We start from the raw sequence: 23411 nt of genomic DNA, 5'->3' as shown, positions 1-23411 counted from the left end.
AGCGCTATAGCCCTCCCAGACACTGACTCTGGGCAGCGTCCCCTGTGTACCTCTCCCCTGCTAAAGGACAGTGTACACAGCGCTATAGCCCTCCCAGACACTGACTCTGGGCAGCGTCCCCTGTGTACCTCTCCCCTGCTAAAGGACAGTGTACACAGCGCTATAGCCCTCCCAGACACTGACCCTGGGCAGGGTCCCCTGTGTACCTCTCCCCTGCTAGGACAGTGTACACAGCGCTATAACCCTCCCAGACACTGACTCTGGGCAGCGTCCCCTGTGTACCTCTCCCCTGCTAAAGGACAGTGTACACAGCGCTATAGCCCTCCCAGACACTGACTCTGGGCAGCGTCCCCTGTGTACCTCTCCCCTGCTAGGACAGTGTACACAGCACTATAACCCTCCCAGACACTGACTCTGGGCAGCGTCCCCTGTGTACCTCTCCCCTGCTAAAGGACAGTGTACACAGCACTATAGCCCTCCCAGACACTGACCCTGGGCAGCGTCCCCTGTGTACCTCTCCCCTGCTAAAGGACAGTGTACACAGCACTATAGCCCTCCCAGACACTGACCCTGGGCAGCGTCCCCTGTGTACCTCTCCCCTGCTAAAGGACAGTGTACACAGCACTATAGCCCTCCCAGACACTGACTCTGGGCAGCGTCCCCTGTGTACCTCTCCCCTGCTAGGACAGTGTACACAGCGCTATAACCCTCCCAGACACTGACTCTGGGCAGCGTCCCCTGTGTACCTCTCCCCTGCTAAAGGACAGTGTACACAGCGCTATAGCCCTCCCAGACACTGACTCTGGGCAGCGTCCCCTGTGTACCTCTCCCCTGCTAGGACAGTGTACACAGCACTATAACCCTCCCAGACACTGACTCTGGGCAGCGTCCCCTGTGTACCTCTCCCCTGCTAAAGGACAGTGTACACAGCGCTATAGCCCTCCCAGACACTGACCCTGGGCAGGGTCCCCTGTGTACCTCTCCCCTGCTAAAGGACAGTGTACACAGCGCTATAGCCCTCCCAGACACTGACTCTGGGCAGCGTCCCCTGTGTACCTCTCCCCTGCTAAAGGACAGTGTACACAGCGCTATAGCCCTCCCAGACACTAACCCTGGGCAGGGTCCCCTGTGTACCTCTCCCCTGCTAGGACAGTGTACACAGCGCTATAACCCTCCCAGACACTGACTCTGGGCAGCGTCCCCTGTGTACCTCTCCCCTGCTAAAGGACAGTGTACACAGCGCTATAGGGTGATTGTAGTGACAGGTGCAGTGAGTATATCTTCTCTGTATTGTATGTGACTATTGCTAGTGCTCCCTGTCTGTGCTAATTTCTACTGACTGTCAGCCTATACCTATCCCTTTCCTTCTCCTACGGCCGGCAGGTGTGTGGGGGAAGGGCGTCTCTCTGGACCTCACTTCTATAAATCACGTAATGGTGAGGTTGGTCACATACTGTTGTGTGCTGCTCAGTGCCATATCTGTGGGCTGTTGTGCTGCATACTTGTGGGTGCGCAGGAGTCTAACACTGATCTTCCCTATTGTGATATAAATATATATATATCATGTCTGATGAGGAGGTGGAGCGTTCCGCGGCTCCTACGTTGTTCTCCTGCAGACGCTGCATTGCGGGAGTAAATAAGGAGGATTTATCGCAGGATGGGCGCTGTGTGTGCGGTGCCAGCAGTTACCTGGTCCCTCTAACCCCCCAATGGCGCAGGACCCTCCTTGGGCGGTGTGTTCCCAGGTGCTGGCTTCCATCGCGGACCGTCTGGCGGTTCCCGCCCGCTGTCCCCCATAGGGGGTTGACCCGACCAGCCATCTCTCATTCCCCGGGTATACCGCAGTTATTGCAGTCTCCCCCTGGGTCTCAGACTGTTAGTCAATATGCGGGGTGCCTATGTATATGCAGTCTCCCCCGGTGACGCAACAGTCTGTTATTCCCTTTCCGGGTTTCCCTCAGGCGGCTCCACCACCGGGGGTGGATGTACTCTCCAGTTCAGTCCAAAGTTTGGCGGCTTCAACTTCGGCCTTCCAATCTATGTTACATAGTGACGTGCCTCAAAAGGCGTCCAAGCGCCCTGCTATGTTATCCCAGGCTGCGCAATTATCAGACACTGAGGCATCCTCGGATGATGGGGAGTTGCTTGAGGACTCTGACTCGGATTCCCCGGCCCGGGAGGTGGACACTAAGTCTTCCATTAATGTACCGGCATTGGTTCGGGCGGTGCGGGCCATTCTTCATATAGTGTATGACGCACCTGCTCCTAAATCAAAGTATCCTAATGTCAAACAGGCAAAGGTGGCTTCAACGGTTTTTACCCTATCTGACCAGCTGACGGATCATATGGCGGAGGCCTGGCAGTTGCCTAGTAAGAGGTTCCAACCGCAGATACGTTTGGTGTCTATCCGTTTCCTGCGAGTCATTGCAGGAAGTGGGAAACCCCGCCTGCGGTAGATTCTCATGTCACTCGCTTAATCAAAAGCGCTACCTTGCCTTTGCCATCCATCTCATCCCTGAAGGATCCCACAGACAGGAAAGTGGAGACTGTTTAAAGTCGATCTATTCTCTCTCGGGCGGTGGCCCGTTCGTCCATGACCATTTCCTGGGTGGCTGAAGCCATTGAGAGCTGGACCAATGCTCTGGAAGTTACCTTTCCAGACGATGCTCCGGAAATAGAGAGAGCTTTAGTGGGCCAGATGAGGGATGCCGTTTCCTATATTGGGGAAGCGTCTTTGGATGCCAGTCTGCTCACTTCTAGGGTATCGGCGGCATCAGTGTCTGGTCTTTGTGGCTGCGTTTTTGGAGGGTGGATGCGGATTCAGTGAAGGGCCTGGAGGCCTTACCCTTTAATGGGGAGTTATTATTTGGTCCAGACCTGTCGGTCCATTCGGCTATGAGAGTTCTGGGGTCCATGGTGTCGACATTCGACATGGTGGAATTTTCCCAGTTCCATTCCCGGCCCCTGCAGGGGCTGATTCTATCAGAATGGAACGGGTTACCTCACCGGATCCGCTCTCAGGTGCTGGTGTTGTCTCCGGACGTTCGGCTATCTTTGGCTTGGTGGCTTCAGACAGCTCATCTGGTCGAGGGGCGCCCATTTTGGATCCCGGACTGGGTCCTGCTCACGACGGATGCCAGTCTCCGGGGTTGGGGGGCAGTGACCGGCTCTTTGTCGCTTCAGGGTCGTTGGTCAGCGGAAGAAGCACTTCTCCCCATCAACATCCTGGAACTGCAGGCAGTATTCAGGGCCCTGCAGTCGTCCGGCCCCGCTCTTCACGGAAGGGCGGTACAGGTGCAGTCCGACAACGCCACCACGGTGGCGTATATCAATCACCAAGGCGGAACTCGCAGTCAGGCAGCGATGTCGGAGGTGTCTCGTATCCTGACTTGGGTGGAGGGTCACATTCCAGCGATCTCGGCGGTCTTCATCCCCGGAGTCCTCAATTGGGAGGCGGACTTCCTCAGCCGTCACGACGTGCATCCCGGGGAATGGTCGCTTCACCCAGAGGTGTTTCAGCTACTCGTGGACAGGTGGGGACTGCCGGAGCTGGACTTGATGGCCTCCCGTCACAATCACAAGTTGCCCGTTTATGGGTCAAGGACAAGAGACGCAGGTGCAAGTCTGGTGGACGCGCTGTCGGTGAAATGGACGTTTCACCTGGCGTATCTGTTTCCTCCGATATCCCTGCTTCCTCGGGTTCTGCGGAAATTCAAGCAGGACGGCGGCATGCTCGTGCTGGTAGCTCCGGCGTGGCCCAGACGTCCTTGGTACTCCGATCTCAGGAGCCTCTCCATCGACGCTCCGTACCTTCTTCCTCAGCGTCGGGACCTGTTGTCTCAGGGGCCCTGCCTTTACCCGGATCTGGGTCGGCTGTCTTTGACGGCGTGGCTCTTGAGACAGCCGTCTTGAGGTCTCGGGGCTTCTCCAGTTCGGTTATTGGTACCATGCTCAGGGCACGCAAGCCTGCTTCAGCACGGATTTATCACAGAGTGTGGCACACTTACTTTCAGTGGTGTGAGTCCAGACATTATGATCCTCAGGTGTTCCGAGTTTCTAGGATCTTGGAATTTCTTCAGTCAGGATTGGATCTCGGCTTACGCCTTGCATCTCTGAAGGTTCATGTGTCCGCCTTGTCCGTGTCGTTTCAACGGCGGATTGCAATACTACCAGACGTTCACACCTTTTTCCAAGGTGTTCTCAGGATCCAGCCTCCCTTTGTGCCTCCTGTGGCTCCTTGGGACTTGGCGGTGGTGCTACGGGTCCTGCAGGGTCCTCCGTTTGAGCCTCTTGAGGCGGTGGAGCTCAAGTGGCTGACATTTAAGACAGTTTTTCTCCTGGCAATTGCTTCGGCCAGGAGGGTGTCTGAATTGGGGGCGCTTTCCTGTCGCCCTCCTTTCCTGATTTTTCACCAGGACAGAGCGGTGCTCCGCACTCGTCCTGAGTTTTTGCCCAAAGTGGTCTCGAAGTTCCATATTAATCAGGAACTTGTTGTGCCAGCTTTTCAGTCCCCTGATCTTTCAGCTGGTGAGACTTCCTTAGATGTGGTCCGGGCGCTTAGAATTTATGTAGACCGGACGGCTTCGGTTAGGAAGTCTGATTCCTTGTTTATCCTCTTTGGTTTTCACAAGAGGGGTTGGCCTGCCAACAAACAAACGTTAGCCCGTTGGCTTCGTTCCGTTATTTGTGAGGCTTATGCACAGGAGGGCTTACCTGTGCCAGCCTCTGTTAAGGCTCATTCCACTCGTTCTGTAGGTCCCTCTTGGGCTGCTAGACGTGGCGCTTCTGCTGTTCAGCTGTGTAAGGCGGCCACTTGGTCTTCAATTCAAACGTTTTTGAGGTTCTATGCGTTTGACACCTTTGTCTCTCAGGATGCATCCTTTGGGCGCCGGGTACTCCTTTCAGCACAGGAGCGTCCCCGCCCTTAGTTGTACTGCTTTGGGACTTCCCCAAGGTCAACCCTGTGAACCCCCTATGGACCCTGAAGTAGAAAACAAGAGATATGGTAAGAACTTACCTTTGTTATCTCTGTTTCTACGAAGTCCATAGGGTCCACAGGGCGCCCGCCCTGACGCACCTGGCTTCAAATGGGCTGTGTGGCTGGTCACCGGTTTTCCGTCTCCCATTTCTGTGAGTATGGTTTCTTGTGTGTTCCAGTCTTCCTTCTCTCTGTTTAGTCTCCTCCTCCGGCCTTGGCTGCTTACCAACTGAGGTGCTGTGGCCGGGGGCGGGGTATAGAGGAGGACGGACCCAAGTGCATCCTGGGAGCAGCTAAAGCTTTTAACTGCGTGGTGCCCATGGATCCAGATCCAGCTATACCCCAAGGTCAACCCTGTGGACCCTATGGACTTCGTAGAAACAGAGATAACAAAGGTAAGTTCTTACCATATCTCTTGTTATATTACGTTGTGTCTGTGCCATGAGATGACTCTGTCCTTCCGGCCTCCCTCTTGCAGTTCAGGAACTTTAAGATCATCTACCGGCGATACGCGGGGCTGTACTTCTGTATCTGCGTGGACGTGACGGATAATAACCTGGCGTACCTGGAAGCCATCCACAATTTTGTAGAGGTGAGAAACCCCCCCCCCTTATAATACCCCTAGCAACCAATCATATGTGGGATTGATATGGGTGCAGCCAGTACTGTGTGCGTGTATAGTAATGGGTGCAGTCAGTACTGTGTGTGTATAGTAATGGGTGCAGTCAGTACTGTGTGTGTATAGTAATGGGTGCAGTCAGTACTGTGTGTGTATAGTAATGGGGGCAGTCAGTGCTGTGCGTGTATAGTAATGGGTGCAGTCAGTACTGTGTGTGTATAGTAATGGGGGCAGTCAGTGCTGTGTGTGTATAGTAATGGGTGCAGTCAGTACTGTGTGTGTATAGTAATGGGTGCAGTCAGTACTGTGTGTGTGTGTATAGTAATGGGTGCAGTCAGTACTGTGTGTATAGTAATGGGTGCAGTCAGTACTGTGTGTGTATAGTAATGGGGGCAGTCAGTGCTGTGCGTGTACAGTAATGGGTGCAGTCAGTACTGTGTGCGTGTATAGTAATGGGTGCAGTCAGTACTGTGTGTGTGTATAGTAATGGGGGCAGTCAGTACTGTGTGTGTGTATAGTAATGGGGGCAGTCAGTACTGTGTGTGTGTATAGTAATGGGTGCAGTCAGTACTGTGTGTGTATAGTAATGGGTGCAGTCAGTACTGTGTGTGTGTATAGTAATGGGTGCAGTCAGTACTGTGTGTGTATAGTAATGGGTGCAGTCAGTACTGTGTGCGTGTATAGTAATGGGGGCAGTCAGTGCTGTGCGTGTATAGTAATGGGTGCAGTCAGTACTGTGCGTGTATAGTAATGGGTGCAGTCAGTACTGTGTGTGTGTATAGTAATGGGTGCAGTCAGTGCTGTGCGTGTATAGTAATGGGTGCAGTCAGTACTGTGTGTGTGTATAGTAATGGGTGCAGTCAGTACTGTGTGTATAGTAATGGGTGCAGTCAGTACTGTGTGTGTATAGTAATGGTGCAGTCAGTACTGTGTGTGTGTGTGTGTATAGTAATGGGTGCAGTCAGTACTGTGTGCGTGTATAGTAATGGGGGCAGTCAGTGCTGTGCGTGTATAGTAATGGGTGCAGTCAGTACTGTGCGTGTATAGTAATGGGTGCAGTCAGTACTGTGTGTGTGTATAGTAATGGGTGCAGTCAGTGCTGTGCGTGTATAGTAATGGGTGCAGTCAGTACTGTGTGTGTGTATAGTAATGGGTGCAGTCAGTACTGTGTGTATAGTAATGGGTGCAGTCAGTACTGTGTGTGTATAGTAATGGTGCAGTCAGTACTGTGTGTGTGTGTATAGTAATGGGTGCAGTCAGTGCTGTGTGTGTATAGTAATGGGTGCAGTCAGTACTGTGTGTGTATAGTAATGGGGGCAGTCAGTGCTGTGTGTGTATAGTAATGGGTGCAGTCAGTACTGTGCGTGTATAGTAATGGGGGCAGTCAGTACTGTGCGTGTATAGTAATGGGGGCAGTCAGTGCTGTGCGTGTATAGTAATGGTGCAGTCAGTGCTGTGTGTGTATAGTAATGGGCGCAGTCAGTACTGTGTGTGTGTATAGTAATGGGGGCAGTCAGTGCTGTGTGTGTATAGTAATGGGGGCAGTCAGTACTGTGTGTGTATAGTAATGGGTGCAGTCAGTACTGTGTGTGTATAGTAATGGGTGCAGTCAGTACTGTGCGTATATAGTAATGGGGGCAGTCAGTACTGTGTGTGTATAGTAATGGGCGCAGTCAGTACTGTGTGTGTATAGTAATGGGCGCAGTCAGTACTGTGCGTGTATATTAATGGGTGCAGTCAGTACTGTGTGTGTATAGTAATGGGTGCAGTCAGTACAGTGTGTGTATAGTAATGGGTGCAGTCAGTACTGTGTGTGTGTGTATAGTAATGGGGGCAGTCTGTACTGTGTGTGTATATTAATCCTCCTCTTACTCTCTCTGTAGGTGCTAAATGAATATTTCCATAATGTCTGTGAATTAGATCTGGTGTTTAACTTCTATAAGGTGAGGCCATGCGTTAGTAGTGTCAGCTCTTCTGCCCAGCGCACTACCTGTCTCTCACACGCTTCCTTCCTTCTAGGTGTACACAGTGGTGGATGAGATGTTCCTGGCCGGAGAGATTCGGGAAACGAGCCAAACTAAGGTTCTCAAACAGCTGCTGATGCTGCAGTCTCTGGAGTGACCCTGACCCCTGACCTTCCAAGTGACCACATTCCAAGCAGGAACCTGGCAGAACCCCCCCCTCTCCCTCCTGCCCTGTGCACCGCCCCCCTCTCCCTCCTGCCCTGTCACCCCCCCCGTTAGTGCTGAACTCTCTTCTATGTCCAGTTCCTGCCTCTCACCCGCGTCTCTGTATCACAGCAGACTTTTTTTTTTTTTTAACACTGTAATTGTGAAACAATAAAATGTTCTGTGTATGACGATGACTTTCTGAGATAGTAGAATCGGTGGAAGCACGGTGCAGTACATGGGAGGCACATGTATGGAAATGTGAGGAGGAGGTACGGAGCAGTACATGGGAGGCACATGTATGGAGATGTGAGGAGGAGGTACGAAGCAGTACATGGGAGGCACATGTATGGAGATGTGAGGAGGAGGTACAGAGCAGCACATGGGAGGCACATGTATGGAGCTGTGAGTAGGAGGTACAGAGCAGCACATGGGAGGCACATGTATGGAGATGTGAGGAGATACACAGCAGCTCTGTGCCCTGCTACAGCTGTCATTGCTGGCCAGGTAGGGAGGAAATATACAGCAGCTCTGTGTGCCCTGCTACAGCTGTTTTTGCTGGCCTGTTAGGGAGGAGATATACAGCAGCTCTGTGTGCCCTGCTACAGCTGTCATTGCTGACCAGGTAGGGAGGAGATATAGAGCAGCTCTGTGTGCCCTGCTACAGCTGTCAGTGCTGACCAGGTAGGGGGAGGTATATAGCAGTTCTGTGTGGCCTGCTACAGCTGTCATCGCTGACCAGGTAGGGAGGAGATATGCAACAGCTCTGTGTATCCTGCTACAGCTGTCATTGCTGACCAGGTAGGGAGGAGACATAGAGCAGCTCTGTGTGCCCTGCTACAGCTGTCATTGCTCACCAGGTAGGGAGGAGATGTAGAGCAGCTCTGTGTGCCCTGCTACAGCTGTCATTGCTCACCAGGTACGGAGGTATATAGCAGCTCTGTGTGCCCTGCTACAGCTGTCATTGCTGACCAGGTAGGGAGGAGATATAGAGCAGCTCTGTGTGCCCTGCTACAGCTGTCATTGCTCACCAGGTTGGGAGGAGATATAGAGCAGCTCTGTGTGCCCTGCTACAGCTGTCATTGCTCCCCAGGTAGGGGGAGGTATATAGCAGTTCTGTGTGCCCTGTCATTGCTGTCCAGGTAGAGAGGAGATATACAACAGCTCTGTGTGCTCTGCTACAGCTGTCATTGCTGACCAGGTAGGGAGGAGATATATAGCAGCGCTGTGTGCCCTGCTACAGCTGTCATTGCTGACCAGGTAGGGGGGAGATATATAGCAGGTCTGTGTGCCCTGCTACAGCTGTCATTGCTCACCAGGTAGGGGGAGGTATATAGCAGGTCTGCGTGCCCTACTATAGCTGTCATTGCTGACCAGGTATTGAGGAAATATACAACAGCTCTGCTCTATGTGCCATGCAATAGCTGTCATTGCTGACCAGGTAGGGAGATTATATACAGCAGCTCTGTGTGCCCTGCTACAGCTGTCATTGCTGACCAGGTAGGGAGATTTACAGCAGCTCTGTGCCCTGCTACAACTGTCATTTCTAGCCAGGTAGGGAGGTGTAGAGCAGCTCTGTGTGCCTTGCTACAGCTGTCATTGCTGGCCGGGTAGGAGGAAGGTTTAGAGCAGCTCTGTGTGCCCTGCTACTGCTGTCATTGCTGACCAGGTAGGGAGGAGATATACAACCCAGGGGTGCCTCAGGGGAGTTGCAGAGGTGCTATGGGATAAATGCTGATACTCCTGGGCGCTGTGATTCAAAACAGTTTGGGAGCCACTGTCATAGTGTTTAATCATTCTATTATATCTGCAATCGCCGACTTACAGCTGAAATACTAGTAAGGAAGATAATACAAGTGGGAGCTGGGGCTGACCCCTAAATCTGCCCCTGTGGATGGGGGCGCTGTGGTTCCACAGATAAGTACAAGTTCTGTGTGCGCAGTATGAGTGCGGTTGTGGGCGACTTGCCTTATACATCGGCCGCACTATATATAACTGCGCAGGGGAACATGCCTATAAATGATTCCCATCCTATCACACTGATGACATTACACCTGCCCTTTTTGCGAGAGGGACGGGTAACGGTTCCCCAACTTTTGTACTTTTTCTTGAATTTAGCATCTTAGGACCTAATTCAGAGATGTACGTAAATGTGATATTTGCCACTCTGCGCATGTACAGATCCGTATCTGCAATGTCGCTGGCAGGGCCACAAAAGTCTCTGTATGATTGACATGCTGCTGGCGTTTGGGGTCTGCGATGGACAGCATTCCGTAAAACAGCGGCATGCTGAAGCCAACTGAGGGCCTGATTCACTACAGATCGCAATTGCCATTGCAGCTACGATTACGCATCGCAGTTCTCCTGCGAAAATATGCTAATGTCTGCAACTGCTCACTCGGCATAGAGACGCTCACTACTGCTTTCGCACATCCGTAAGACCTCGCGGTCCTGCGTATACATTGGTAAATCGCACCCTCGCGCAGAATTACAGCAGCTCTGACCTCTCGTCGCACGCAGTGTCTAGTTAATGGACGCCCAGGAAACTGCGTTGAAATGGACAGGCCCGCCTGCTTTTCTCCAGCCACTCCCCCGTCACCACCCCCAAACACTGACCTCCCACCACTCTGCGATGGCTTTGTATCTGTGTATGTGATCGCTATACTGGCCGGCGCACGTGGACTGCGATGCATGCGCAGTACGTAACATCGGTTGATCTGTGTACGCTGTTACAGTTGCGATCCGTGATGAAACAGGCCCTGAATATGCAGCATCTTTGCTTTGGCGCTCATTTCTGAATCAGGCCGGTAGTAGTAACGAAGCCGCGCACAAAGTTACGTGTAATAGGCACTTAGGATTAGGAATTGGTATATAGTCGCAGATTAATCTCAATGCTGCCTGGCGCGGGTCACTTGAATCAGACCTCTGTCTGCATGTGATGCCAATGCCCGTTTCCAGGGTACCGATGTGTTGTGCTTCTGTTGCATTAGTGATGCTAATTAGATACATTGTGATATAGTATGTGGCGGGATACTGTACATGGCGTGGCTGGAAATGTGCTGCAGTATCATGGTGTGTCAGGTGGTGGCGCTGTTGCTCCCTATATAGAGTTACTAAGCTTCTGCCCTGTAGAGTTACTAAGCTTCTGCCCTGTATGTCTGTTCCTGTGTATAATTCTATTTATAGTATGTATCTGTTTTCATTGTTTTGTGGCCACTTTGATAAATAATTACAGCACAGTTTTCTTTAAAGGGGAAATTCTTAGACTTTGGGGTATAGTTACTAAAGTGAGAGTTGTTAGAAGTGAAGATGTTGCCCATAGCAACCAATCAGATTCTAGCCGTTATCTTCTAGAAGGTGCTAGTTCAATGTTAAGTAGAATCTGATTGGTTGCTATGGGCAACATCTCCACTTCTAACAACCCTCACTTTAGTAACTATACCCTTCACATTATACAGAGTTAGTGGGGTGGGGTTATACAGCTATTTAATAGCAATATTTGACCATTTTGTGGATGGTGTAACCAGCTCAAACCCTTTTCCATCTAAATACAGATCCCTTTCATGGGCCTGATTTAGAGATTAACGTAGGGATGCGTCATCATGTGCCTCTGGGCGATGGCGCGTCTGACCGCAGGTGGCCCTGCTGGAGGTATGAGCTGTTCCCCCAAGTACACGCTGCCATTGACACATTATTCACCTGTTCCTATCTGGGGTTCTGGTTGGTTACTTATATTACATTCTATCACTATGTACATACAGTACACAGGGTCCCATATTATACATCCCCTATTTAGCGCCGTCTGCAGCCTGATCCAACAGCCGGGATGTCACAGGATTATAGGGAGACTAAATAGGACGCACGGAGCAGGACCCCGCAGAAAAATGCAAAAAGTCGCTGCTAAGGTGGAACATTGCGCTGTACAGTGTGAGAAGGGGCAAATGTCCAGCTGTATTTACATTAGTGTAACACAATAAAAGTAATTACTCATTGCCGTTTAGTCTTGTTATTCATTTGTCTGCTGCTCGCTGCTTCCCGGAGTCAGGTGTGCGCTGCTCGCTGCTTCCCGGGGTCAGGTGTGCGCCGCTCGCTGCTTCCCAGGGTCAGGTGTGCGCCGCTCGCTGCTTCCCGGGGTCAGGTGTGCGCTGCTCGCTGCTTCCCGGGGTCAGGTGTGCGCCGCTCGCTGCTTCCCGGGAGTCAGGTGTGCGCCGCTCGCTGCTTCCCGGAGTCAGGTGTGCGCCGCTCGCTGCTTCCCGGAGTCAGGTGTGCGCCGCTCGCTGCTTCCCGGAGTCAGGTGTGCGCCGCTCGCTGCTTCCCGGAGTCAGGTGTGCGCCGCTCGCTGCTTCCCGGGGTCAGGTGTGCGCCGCTCGCTGCTTCCCGGGATCAGGTGTGCGCCGCTCGCTGCTTCCCGGGGTCAGGTGTGCGCCGCTCGCTGCTTCCCGGGGTCAGGTGTGCGCTGCTCGCTGCTTCCCGGGGTCATGTGTGCGCTGCTCGCTGCTTCCCGGGGGTCAGGTGTGCGGCGCTCGCTGCTTCCCGGGGTCAGGTGTGCGCCGCTCGCTGCTTCCCGGAGTCAGGTGTGCGCTGCTCGCTGCTTCCCGGGGGTCAGGTGTGCGCTGCTCGCTGCTTCCCGGGGGTCAGGTGTGCGCCGCTCGCAGCTTCCCGGGGTCAGGTGTGCGCCGCTCGCTGCTTCCCGGGGGTCAGGTGTGCGGCGCTCGCTGCTTCCCGGGTGTCAGGTGTGCGCCGCTCGCTGCTTCCCGGGGTCAGGTGTGCGCCGCTCGCTGCTTCCCGGGGTCAGGTGTGCGCCGCTCGCTGCTTCCCGGGGGTCAGGTGTGCGCTGCTCGCTGCTTCCCGGGGTCAGGTGTGCGCTGCTCGCTGCTTCCCGGGGTCATGTGTGCGCTGCTCGCTTCCCGGGGTCATGTGTGCGCCGCTCGCTGCTTCCCGGGGGTCAGGTGTGCGCCGCTCGCTGCTTCCCGGGGGTCAGGTGCGCGCCGCTCGCTGCTTCCCGGGGTCAGGTGCGCGCCGCTCGCTGCTTCCCGGGGTCAGGTGCGCGCCGCTCGCTGCTTCCCGGGGGTCAGGTGCGCGCCGCTCGCTGCTTCCCGGGGGTCAGGTGTGCGCCGCTCGCTGCTTCCCGGGGGTCAGGTGTGCGCCGCTCGCTGCTTCCCGGGGGTCAGGTGTGCGCCGTTCGCTGCTTCCCGGGGGTCAGGTGTGCGCCGTTCGCAGCTTCCCGGGGATCAGGTGTGCGCCGCTCGCTGCTTCCCGGGGTCAGGTGTGCGCCGCTCGCTGCTTCCCGGGGTCAGGTGTGCGCCGCTCGCTGCTTCCCGGGGTCAGGTGTGCGCCGCTCGCTGCTTCCTGGGGTCAGGGGTGCGCTGCTCATTGCCTTCCTACAGATGGGAACAGCAATACAAAAAGCAGGAACGTTAATCTTCTCATTGCATTTGACAAACTGTCTGTTAATGCGACGCTTCGGTGTGTAATGTAATGGGCGTTTGTCCATTCTGGTTTGTCTGCAGACAGGAGATGTTGCTACTCTCCACCTCACTACAAGTCTTCAAACGGGCTCTCGAAACCCACTACTTCATTATAGCCCTCCAGCTCCCATCCTATCCCGCTGCGACATGGTCCTTCCTCCCCGCCTACCTCATCTGTGTCACCCCTGTTTGTCTGCCCCTCCCCTTGATTGTAAGCTCTCACGAGCCTGTTCCCTTATGTGCTTCTCCTTATACCTGCATCTAATCCTTAAGGTGCCCACACATATACCGATGTGCTCACGATACGATTTTATGGCCAATTTCCTCATGAACTTTCACGGGAGCTCCCTTGCCGTCGTGATCACGATTTGGAGTTAAAAATGTCCAATCTGACTAAAGATCTATCTTGCAGCCAATGCATTGTATCCCAGATTGGCTAATGTGCCCTACAGCACGGCAGATCAGAAGATGCGATATACGACGAGCGGGGACGCGCATCGGCATCGTGCCCGTGAGTATAAACTCACGATTTGTACTTTTTTTACCTGATTTGTCGTCACGATTCGTCGAAATCGGCCAAATCGTGTAAAATGTCGCTATATGTGTGGGCACCTTTACTCCCCACAAGGGCATCTAACACGTGATTGCTGATTCCCTGCTGCTTCATTGGAGTGTTATAATCGCTAATGCAGCATATCCTGGTCCCGTATTATACTGTAAGTCACTGGTTTCTTGTTCAGTTATGTGTATGTACTTTGTAAGGTGCTGCGGAACACTTGTGGCATCATTTAAATAAAGGATAATAGTAATAGTCTGCAGTCAGGAGTGATCACTGGTCTGCAGACAATGGAGGGAGTGTTGCTGGTCTGCGGATAGGGGAAGTGTCGCTGGTCTGCGGATAGGGGAAGTGTCGCTGGTCTGCGGATAGGAGGGGTGTCGCTGGTCTGCGGACAGGAGGTGTCGCTGGTCTGCGGACAGGAGGTGTCGCTGGTCTGCGGATAGGAGGTTGACACTGGTTTGCGGACAGGAGGGGACGCTGGTCTGCGGACAGTGGAGGGAGCGCTGGTCTGCGGACAGGAGGTGTCACTGGTCTGCGGATAGAGGAAGTGTCGCTGGTCTGCGGATAGGAGGGGGGGCACTGGTCTGCGGACAGGAGGTGTCGCTGGTCTGCGGACAGGAGGTGTCGCTGGTCTGCGGACAGGGGAAGTGTCGCTGGCCTGCGGATAGGAGGGGGGCACTGGCTTGTGGACAGGAGGTGTCGCTGGTCTGCGGACAGGAGTTGTCGCTGGTCTGCGGACAGGGGAGCTGTTGTTTGTGTGTGGATAGAGGAAGTGTCGCTGGTCTGTGGATGGGAGGGGGTCGCTGGTCTGCGGATAGAGGAAGTGTCGCTGGCCTGCGGATAGGAGGGGGGCACTGGCTTGTGGACAGGAGGTGTCGCTGGTCTGCGGACAGGAGGTGTCGCTGGTCTGCGGACAGGGGAGCTGTTGTTTGTGTGCGGATAGAGGAAGTGTCGCTGGTCTGCGGATAGGAGGGGGGCACTGGTCTGCGGACAGGAGGTGTCGCTGGTCTGCGGACAGGAGGCGTCGCTGGTCTCCGGACAGGAGGTGTCGCTGCTCTGCGGACAGGGGAGCTGTTGTTGGTGTGTGGATGGGGTAATAGTTATAGTCCTCCAGTAAGTGAGCTTATAGGCATGTGCTAGGTGATATTATTACCGGCCACCTCCCTATGCGGGGGACGTCACCCTCTGAATGTCGCACTTACACCATCAATACTAAATCTGGCTCATCATAATCCTCTCTATAAATATAAGCAGGATTGCTGTTAGTAAGTTAGGATGGACGACCTCATCTTACGTCCCAGTTTCTCTGACCATCGCGTTTCCATACTTAGGGGCATATTCAATTAGACGCGAAAAGTCGCATGCCGGATTTTTCCCTAACATCGCTGGTTTTCCATGCAAAATAGTATTGTGCTCTTCCCCGCTTATCCCCGTATTCAATTACAAATCGGGGGACCCCGCAAATTCGGACTTGGCGAAAAGTCCTGTCAGATTTGGGGAAATCAGCCAGACACCCCCCAAAAGATGCACTGACATTGGGGATCACTATAGATACCCCCGAATAACCCTGCTGAAGGTATTTGGGGTACTTAAATGCTCTTAATAGCTGCTAATTAGCGTCTTTGCAGAAGTGGTGAAGAATAGCATTTAGTAGGTGGTGGGGACGGGGGGGATTATGCACCTAGGGTAGGGGGATTAGAGTTAGGCACTGGGGAGCGGGTTAGGGTTATGCACCCCTAAGGGAGGGTTAGGGGGAATTAGGTTAGTGAATACTTAACGTTGGGACAATCAGGATTTTCATTCCTGTCGGGCTGCGGCTGTCGGGATTTGAACCGCGTGGCCGGCGGTATATCATACTGAGTCCGTTCCCCCTCCTAGTTACTCCTCGCCCTATTAGACTTAGCGCCGATGGGCAGGGCCCTCTTCCTTCGCGCTCTCTCCTCCTGGCGCTATCCCTGTTAGCAGACACTCTAATCCTGCCTGCCGCTCACCTGGCGGTTACAGGCTCATTGGTGCTATTTGCTTCTTACTCTCCCCCTCCCCTCCCCCATATAACCCAGCATTGCTGCCTCTACATGCCATAGTGACTCTATCCTGCACACACCCTCCCCTGTCACTGTGGTTATATCAGTGTGTTTATGGCTATCATGTGTAGTTATGTAAGTTTTCTGTAAATGTTTTATTATTTTATGGCTCTAAGGACACCTTATGGCGCCTCACAAATACTGATAATAATGATAATGTTGAGGATTCCTGTTTGCTGTGCAGATTGAGCCAAGTCTTGTACATTAATATATGTGTGTATATATATATATATATCTGTGTGTGTGTGTGTGTGTGTGTGTGTGTGTGTGTATATATATATATATATATATATATGTGTGTGTGTGTGTGTATATATATATATAATGTGATAGAAGCACTGGTAAAGTGGTCAATGGCAGGTACGCTTGTCCTAGGTTTTTGGCCTTTCTGTTCTAAAACCCCCAGGAAAAGTCTGTTTTATAAACAGACCAGAGTGTCGGTTTTTGGAAAAGCCGGTTTTGGTCCTGGGGGTGTGGATCTGAGGAGAGGGAGGGCTCCATCCACAGGCCATTCCAGGTTTTGGGCCTTTCAGCCTGGTAGCAGCCTCATTAAGGCTTCCAACTGTAACTGCCTGATTTAAGCTGGGTTTGTTTGTTGCTGAGTGTCTCATACCTGGGGGAGCTAGCAGACTAGTCTGTTCAGAGACACTTGGTTAAAACCCTGTAAGTACTGTGCACGTGTTTTGTTGATGGTGAGGGCAATAGGCCCTACCAATGTTATAGCTAGGGAATCTGCTGTGTAGTTAGTGCCCAGCCGGGCTAGGACTTATGTTTATGCTTTTGTTTATATTTTTGTGTGTGGCACAATAAAGACTGGTGCCGACCAGTTTGTACGAGATTCCCAGACTTTTCTCCTGTTTCTACGGCTGCTGTGTGTAAAGAGGGAGTCCATCTACCCCGGAGAGGGACCCCTATCCCAACTGTGTCACAATATATATATATATATATATATATATATATTATACCAGTAAAAAGGACCTGTCACATGCCGGATCACCAGAGCCCACCACTGCCCCATCCCCTGTAACATTTACCTGTGCCTCTGCTGGAAGTCCCCTGGCCAGCAGTGAGAGCTGAAAGCATGGGGATGGGGTGTGAGTGCGGTGGCAAAATATGTGCAGAGGCGTGGCCCTACCAAGGCGTTCCATTCTGACTTATTATATAGATTATTTCCATGTACAAACAGCACTGCACTGACTCCTATTACTGCTCCTGAGCGTTCCCTGATATACAGCACTGCACTGACTCTTATTACTGCTCCTCAGTGTTCCCTGATTACACAGCACTGCACTGACTCCTATTACTGCTCCTGAGCGTTCCCTGATTACACAGCACTGCACTGACTCTTATTACTGCTGCTGAGCATTCCCTGATTACACAGCACTGCACTGACTCCTATTACTGCTCCTGAGCGTTCCCTGATTACACAGCACTGCACTGACTCTTATTACTGCTCCTGAGCGTTCCCTGATTACACAGCACTGCACTGACTCCTATTATTGCTCCTGAGTGTTCCCTGATTACACAGCACTGCACTGACTCCTATTACTGCTCCTCAGCGTTCCCTGATTACACAGCACTGCACTGACTCCTATTACTGCTCCTGAGCATTCCCTGATTACACAGCACTACACTGACTCCTATTATTGCTCCTGAGCGTTCCCTGATTACACAGCACTGCACTGACTCCTATTACTGCTCCTGGGTGTTCCCTGATTACACAGCACTACACTGACTCCTATTACTGCTCCTCAGCGTTCCCTTATTACATAGCACTGCAATGACTCCTATTACTGCTCCTGAGTGTTCCCTGATTACACTGCACTGCACTGACTCCTATTACTGCTCCTGGGTGTTCCCTGATTACACAGCACTGCACTGACTCCTATTACTGCTCCTCAGCATTCCCTGATTACACAGCACTGCACTGACTCCTATTACTGCTCCTCAGCGTTCCCTGATTACACAGCACTGCACTGACTCCTATTACTGCTCCTGAGTGTTCCCTGATTACACACCACTGCACTGACTCCTATTACTGCTCCTGAGCATTCGCTAATTACACAGCACTGCACTGACTCCTATTACTGCTCCTGAGAGTTCCCTGATTACACAGCACTGCACTGACTCCTATTACTGCTCCTGTGTGTTCCCTGATTACACAGCACTGCACTGACTCCTATTACTGCTCCTGAGCATTCCTTGATAACACAGCACTGCACTGACTCCTATTACTGCTCCTGAGCATTCCCTAATTACACAGCACTGCACTGACTTCTATTACTGCTCCTGAGCGTTCCCTGATTACACAGCACTGCACTGACTCCTATTACTGCTCCTGAGCGTTCCCTGATTACACAGCACTGCACTGACTCCTATTACTGCTCCTGAGTGTTCCCTGATTACACACCACTGCACTGACTCCTATTACTGCTCCTGGGTGTTCCCTGATTACACAGCACTGCACTGACTCCTATTACTGCTCCAGAGCATTCCCTGATTACACAGCACTGCACTGACTCCTATTACTGCTCCTGAGCATTCTCTGATTACACAGCACTGCACTGACTTCTATTACTGCTCCTCAGTGTTCCCTGATTACACAGCACTGCACTGACTCCTATTACTGCTTGTCAGCGTTCCCTGATTACACAGCACTGCACTGACTCCTATTACTGCTCCTGAGCATTCCCTAATTACACAGCACTGCACTGACTCCTATTACTGCTCCTGAGCATTCCCTGATTACACAGCACTGCACTGACTCCTATTACTCCTCCTGAGCGTTCCCTGATTACACAGCACTGCACTGACTCCTTTTACTGCTCCTGAGCGTTCCCTGATTACACAGCACTGCACTGACTCCTATTAATGCTCCTGAGCGTTCCCTGATTACACAGCACTGCACTGACTCCTATTAATGCTCCTGAGCATTACCTGATTACACAGCACTGCACTGACTCCTATTACTGCTCCTCAGCGTTCCCTGATTACACAGCACTGCACTGACTCCTATTACTGCTCCTGGGTGTTCCCTGATTACACTGCACTGCAGTGACTCCTATTTCTGCTCCTGGGTGTTCCCTGATTACACAGCACTACACTGACTCCTATTACTGCTCATGGGCGTTCCCTGATTATACAGCACTGCACTAACTCCTATTACTGCTCCTGGGCATTCCCTGATTATACAGCACTGCACTGACTCCTATTACTGCTCCTGGGTGTTCCCTGATTACACAGCACTACACTGACTCCTATTACTGCTCCTCAGCGTTCCCTGATTACATAGCACTGCACTGATTCCTATTACTGCTCCTGAGTGTTCCCTGATTACACTGCACTGCACTGACTCCTATTACTGCTCCTGGGTGTTCCCTGATTACACAGCACTGCACTGACTCCTATTACTGCTCCTCAGCATTCCCTGATTACACAGCACTGCACTGACTCCTATTACTGCTCCTCAGCGTTCCCTGATTACACAGCACTGCACTGACTCCTATTACTGCTCCTGAGTGTTCCCTGATTACACACCACTGCACTGACTCCTATTACTGCTCCTGAGCATTCCCTAATTACACAGCACTGCACTGACTCCTATTACTGCTCCTGAGTGTTCCCTGATTACACAGCACTGCACTGACTCCTATTACTGCTCCTGTGTGTTCCCTGATTACACAGCACTGCACTGACTCCTATTACTGCTCCTGAGCATTCCCTGATAACACAGCACTGCACTGACTCCTATTACTGCTCCTGAGCATTCCCTAATTACACAGCACTGCACTGACTTCTATTACTGCTCCTGAGCGTTCCCTGATTACACAGCACTGCACTGACTCCTATTACTGCTCCTGAGCGTTCCCTGATTACACAGCACTGCACTGACTCCTATTACTGCTCCTGAGTGTTCCCTGATTACACACCACTGCACTGACTCCTATTACTGCTCCTGGGAGTTCCCTGATTACACAGCACTGCACTGACTCCTATTACTGCTCCTGAGCATTCCCTGATTACACAGCACTGCACTGACTCCTATTACTGCTCCTGAGCATTCTCTGATTACACAGCACTGCACTGACTTCTATTACTGCTCCTCAGTGTTCCCTGATTACACAGCACTGCACTGACTCCTATTACTGCTTGTCAGCGTTCCCTGATTACACAGCACTGCACTGTCTCCTATTACTGCTCCTGAGCATTCCCTAATTACACAGCACTGCACTGACTCCTATTACTGCTCCTGAGCATTCCCTGATTACACAGCACTGCACTGACTCCTATTACTCCTCCTGAGCGTTCCCTGATTACACAGCACTGCACTGACTCCTTTTACTGCTCCTGAGCGTTCCCTGATTACACAGCACTGCACTGACTCCTATTAATGCTCCTGAGCGTTCCCTGATTACACAGCACTGCACTGACTCCTATTAATGCTCCTGAGCATTACCTGATTACACAGCACTGCACTGACTCCTATTACTGCTCCTCAGCGTTCCCTGATTACACAGCACTGCACTGACTCCTATTACTGCTCCTGGGTGTTCCCTTATTACACTGCACTGCAGTGACTCCTATTTCTGCTCCTGGGTGTTCCCTGATTACACAGCACTACACTGACTCCTATTACTGCTCCTGAGCATTCCCTGATTATACAGCACTGCACTAACTCCTATTACTGCTCCTGAGCATTCCCTGATTATACAGCACTGCACTGACTCCTATTACTGCTCCTGAGCATTCCCTGATTACACAGCACTGAACTGACTCCTTTTACTGCTCCTGAGCATTCCCTGATTACACAGCACTGAACTGACTCCTTTTACTGCTCCTGAGCATTCCCTGATTACACAGCACTGCACTGACTCCTTTTACTGCTCCTGTGCATTCCCTGATTACTCAGCACTGCACTGACTCCTTTTACTGCTCCTGAGCATTCCCTGATTATACAGCACTGCACTGACTCCTATCACTGCTCCTGATCGTTCCCTGATTACACAGCACTGCACTGACTCCTATTACTGCTCCTGAGCGTTCCCTGTTTACACAGCACTGCACTGACTCCTATTAATGCTCCTGAGCATTTTCTGATTACACAGCACTGCACTGACTTCTATTACTGCTCCTCAGCGTTCCCTGATTACACAGCACTGCACTGACTCCTATTACTGCTCCTCAGCGTTCCCTGATTACACAGCACTGCACTGACTCCTATTACTGCTCCTGGGTGTTCCCTGATTACACAGCACTGCACTGACTCCTATTACTGCTCATGGGCGTTCCCTGATTACACAGCACTGCACTGACTCCTATTACTTCTCATGGGCATTCCCTGATTATACAGCACTGCACTGACTCCTATTACTGCTCCTGGGTGTTCCCTGATTACACAGCACTGCACTAACTCCTATTACTGCTCCTGAGCGTTCCCTGATTACACAGTTCTGCAGTGACTCCTATTACTGCTCCTGAGCGTTCCCTGATTATACAGCACTGCACTGACTCCTATTACTGCTCGTGAGCGTTCCCTGATTACACAGCACTACACTGACTCCTATTACTGCCCCTGAGCATTCCCTGATTACACAGCACTGCACTGACTCCTATTACTGCTCCTGAGCATTCCCTGATTACACAGCACTGCACTGAATCCTTTTACTGCTCCTGGCATTCCCTGATTACACAGCACTGAGCTGACTCCTTTTTCTGCTCCTGAGCATTCCCTGATTACACAGCACTGCACTGACTCCTATTACTGCTCCTCAGCATTCCCTGATTACACAGCACTGCACTGACTCCTATTACTGCTCCTGAGTGTTCCCTGATTACACAGCACTGCACTAACTCCTATTACTGCTCCTGAGCATTCCCTGATTACACAGCACTGCACTGACTCCTATTACTGCTCCTGGGCATTCCCTGATTACACAGCACTGCACTGAATCCTTTTACTGCTCCTGGCATTCACTGATTACACAGCACTGAGCTGACTCCTTTTACTGCTCCTGAGCATTCCCTGATTACACACCACTGCACTGACTCCTTTTACTGCTCCTGAGCATTCCCTTATTATACAGCACTGCACTGACTCCTATTACTGCTCCTGAGCATTCCCTGATTACACAGCACTGCACTGACTCCTATTACTGCTCCTGGGCATTCCCTGATTACACAGCACTGCACTGAATCCTTTTACTGCTCCTGGCATTCACTGATTACACAGCACTGACCTGACTCCTTTTACTGCTCCTGAGCATTCCCTGATTACACACCACTGCACTGACTCCTATTATTGCTCCTGAGCATTCCCTGATTACACAGCACTGCACTGACTCCTATTACTGCTCCTGAGTGTTCCCTTATTACACAGCACTGCACTGACTCCTATTACTGCTCCTGGGCATTCCATGAGTACACAGCACTGACTGCCTCCTCTATACAAACACTACATACACACTGTGTGACTGCGCACTGACTGCCTCCTCTATACACACACTACATACACACCGTGTGACTGCGCACTGACTTCCTCTATACACACACTACAATACACACTGTGTGACTGTGCACTAACTGCCTCCTCTATACACACACTACATACACACTGTGTGACTGTGCACTGACTGCCTCCTCTATACACACACTACATACACACTGTGTGACTGTGCACTGACTGCCTCCTCTATACTCACACTACATACACACTGTGTGACTGTGCCCTGACAGCCTCCTCTATACACACACTACATACACACTGTGTGACTGTGCACTGACTGCCTCCTCTATACACACACTACATACACACTGTGTGACTGTGCCCTGATTGCCTCCTCTATACACACACTACATACACACTGTGTGACTGCGCACTGACTGCCTCCTCTATACACACACTACATGCACACCGTGTGACTGCGCACTGACTTCCTCTATACACACACTACAATACACACTGTGTGACTGTGCACTAACTGCCTCCTCTATACACACACTACATACACAATGTGTGACTGTGCACTGACTGCCTCCTCTATACACACACTACATACACACTGTGTGACTGTGCACTGACTGCCTCCTCTATACTCACACTACATACACACTGTGTGACTGTGCCCTGACTGCCTCCTCTATACACACACTACATACACACTGTGTGACTGTGCACTGACTGCCTCCTCTATACACACACTACATACACACTGTGTGACTGTGCCCTGATTGCCTCCTCTATACACACACTACATACACACTGTGTGACTGTGCACTGACTGCCTCCTCTATACACACACTACATACACACTGTGTGACTGTGCCCTGACTGCCTCCTCTATACACACACTACATACACACTGTGTGACTGTGCGCTGACTGCCTCCTCTATACACACACTACATACACACTGTGTGACTGTGTACTTACTGCCTCCTCTATACACACACTACATACACACTGTGTGACTGTGCACTGACTGCCTCCTCTATACACACACTACATACACACTGTGTGACTGTGCACTGACTGCCTCC

General features: G+C 51.7%; 1 protein-coding gene across 1 annotated transcript; it reads left to right on the top strand.

Annotated features, from left to right (window-relative positions):
- Positions 1–5424: 5424 nt before the first annotated feature.
- Positions 5425–7953, top strand: AP2S1 (adaptor related protein complex 2 subunit sigma 1; the record flags this gene model as incomplete). Its single annotated transcript, XM_088466435.1, has 3 exons — positions 5425–5570; positions 7481–7540; positions 7617–7953. Coding segments are annotated over 3 exons (308 nt in total), but the record flags the coding sequence as incomplete, so codon positions are not given.
- Positions 7954–23411: the final 15458 nt, after the last annotated feature.

This window comes from Taudactylus pleione, unplaced genomic scaffold (genome assembly GCF_031769625.1).
Source record: "Taudactylus pleione unplaced genomic scaffold, aTauple2 ptg003137l, whole genome shotgun sequence".
Lineage (NCBI taxonomy): Eukaryota > Metazoa > Chordata > Amphibia > Anura > Myobatrachidae > Taudactylus > Taudactylus pleione.
This window is presented reverse-complemented; position numbering and strand designations above follow the sequence as displayed.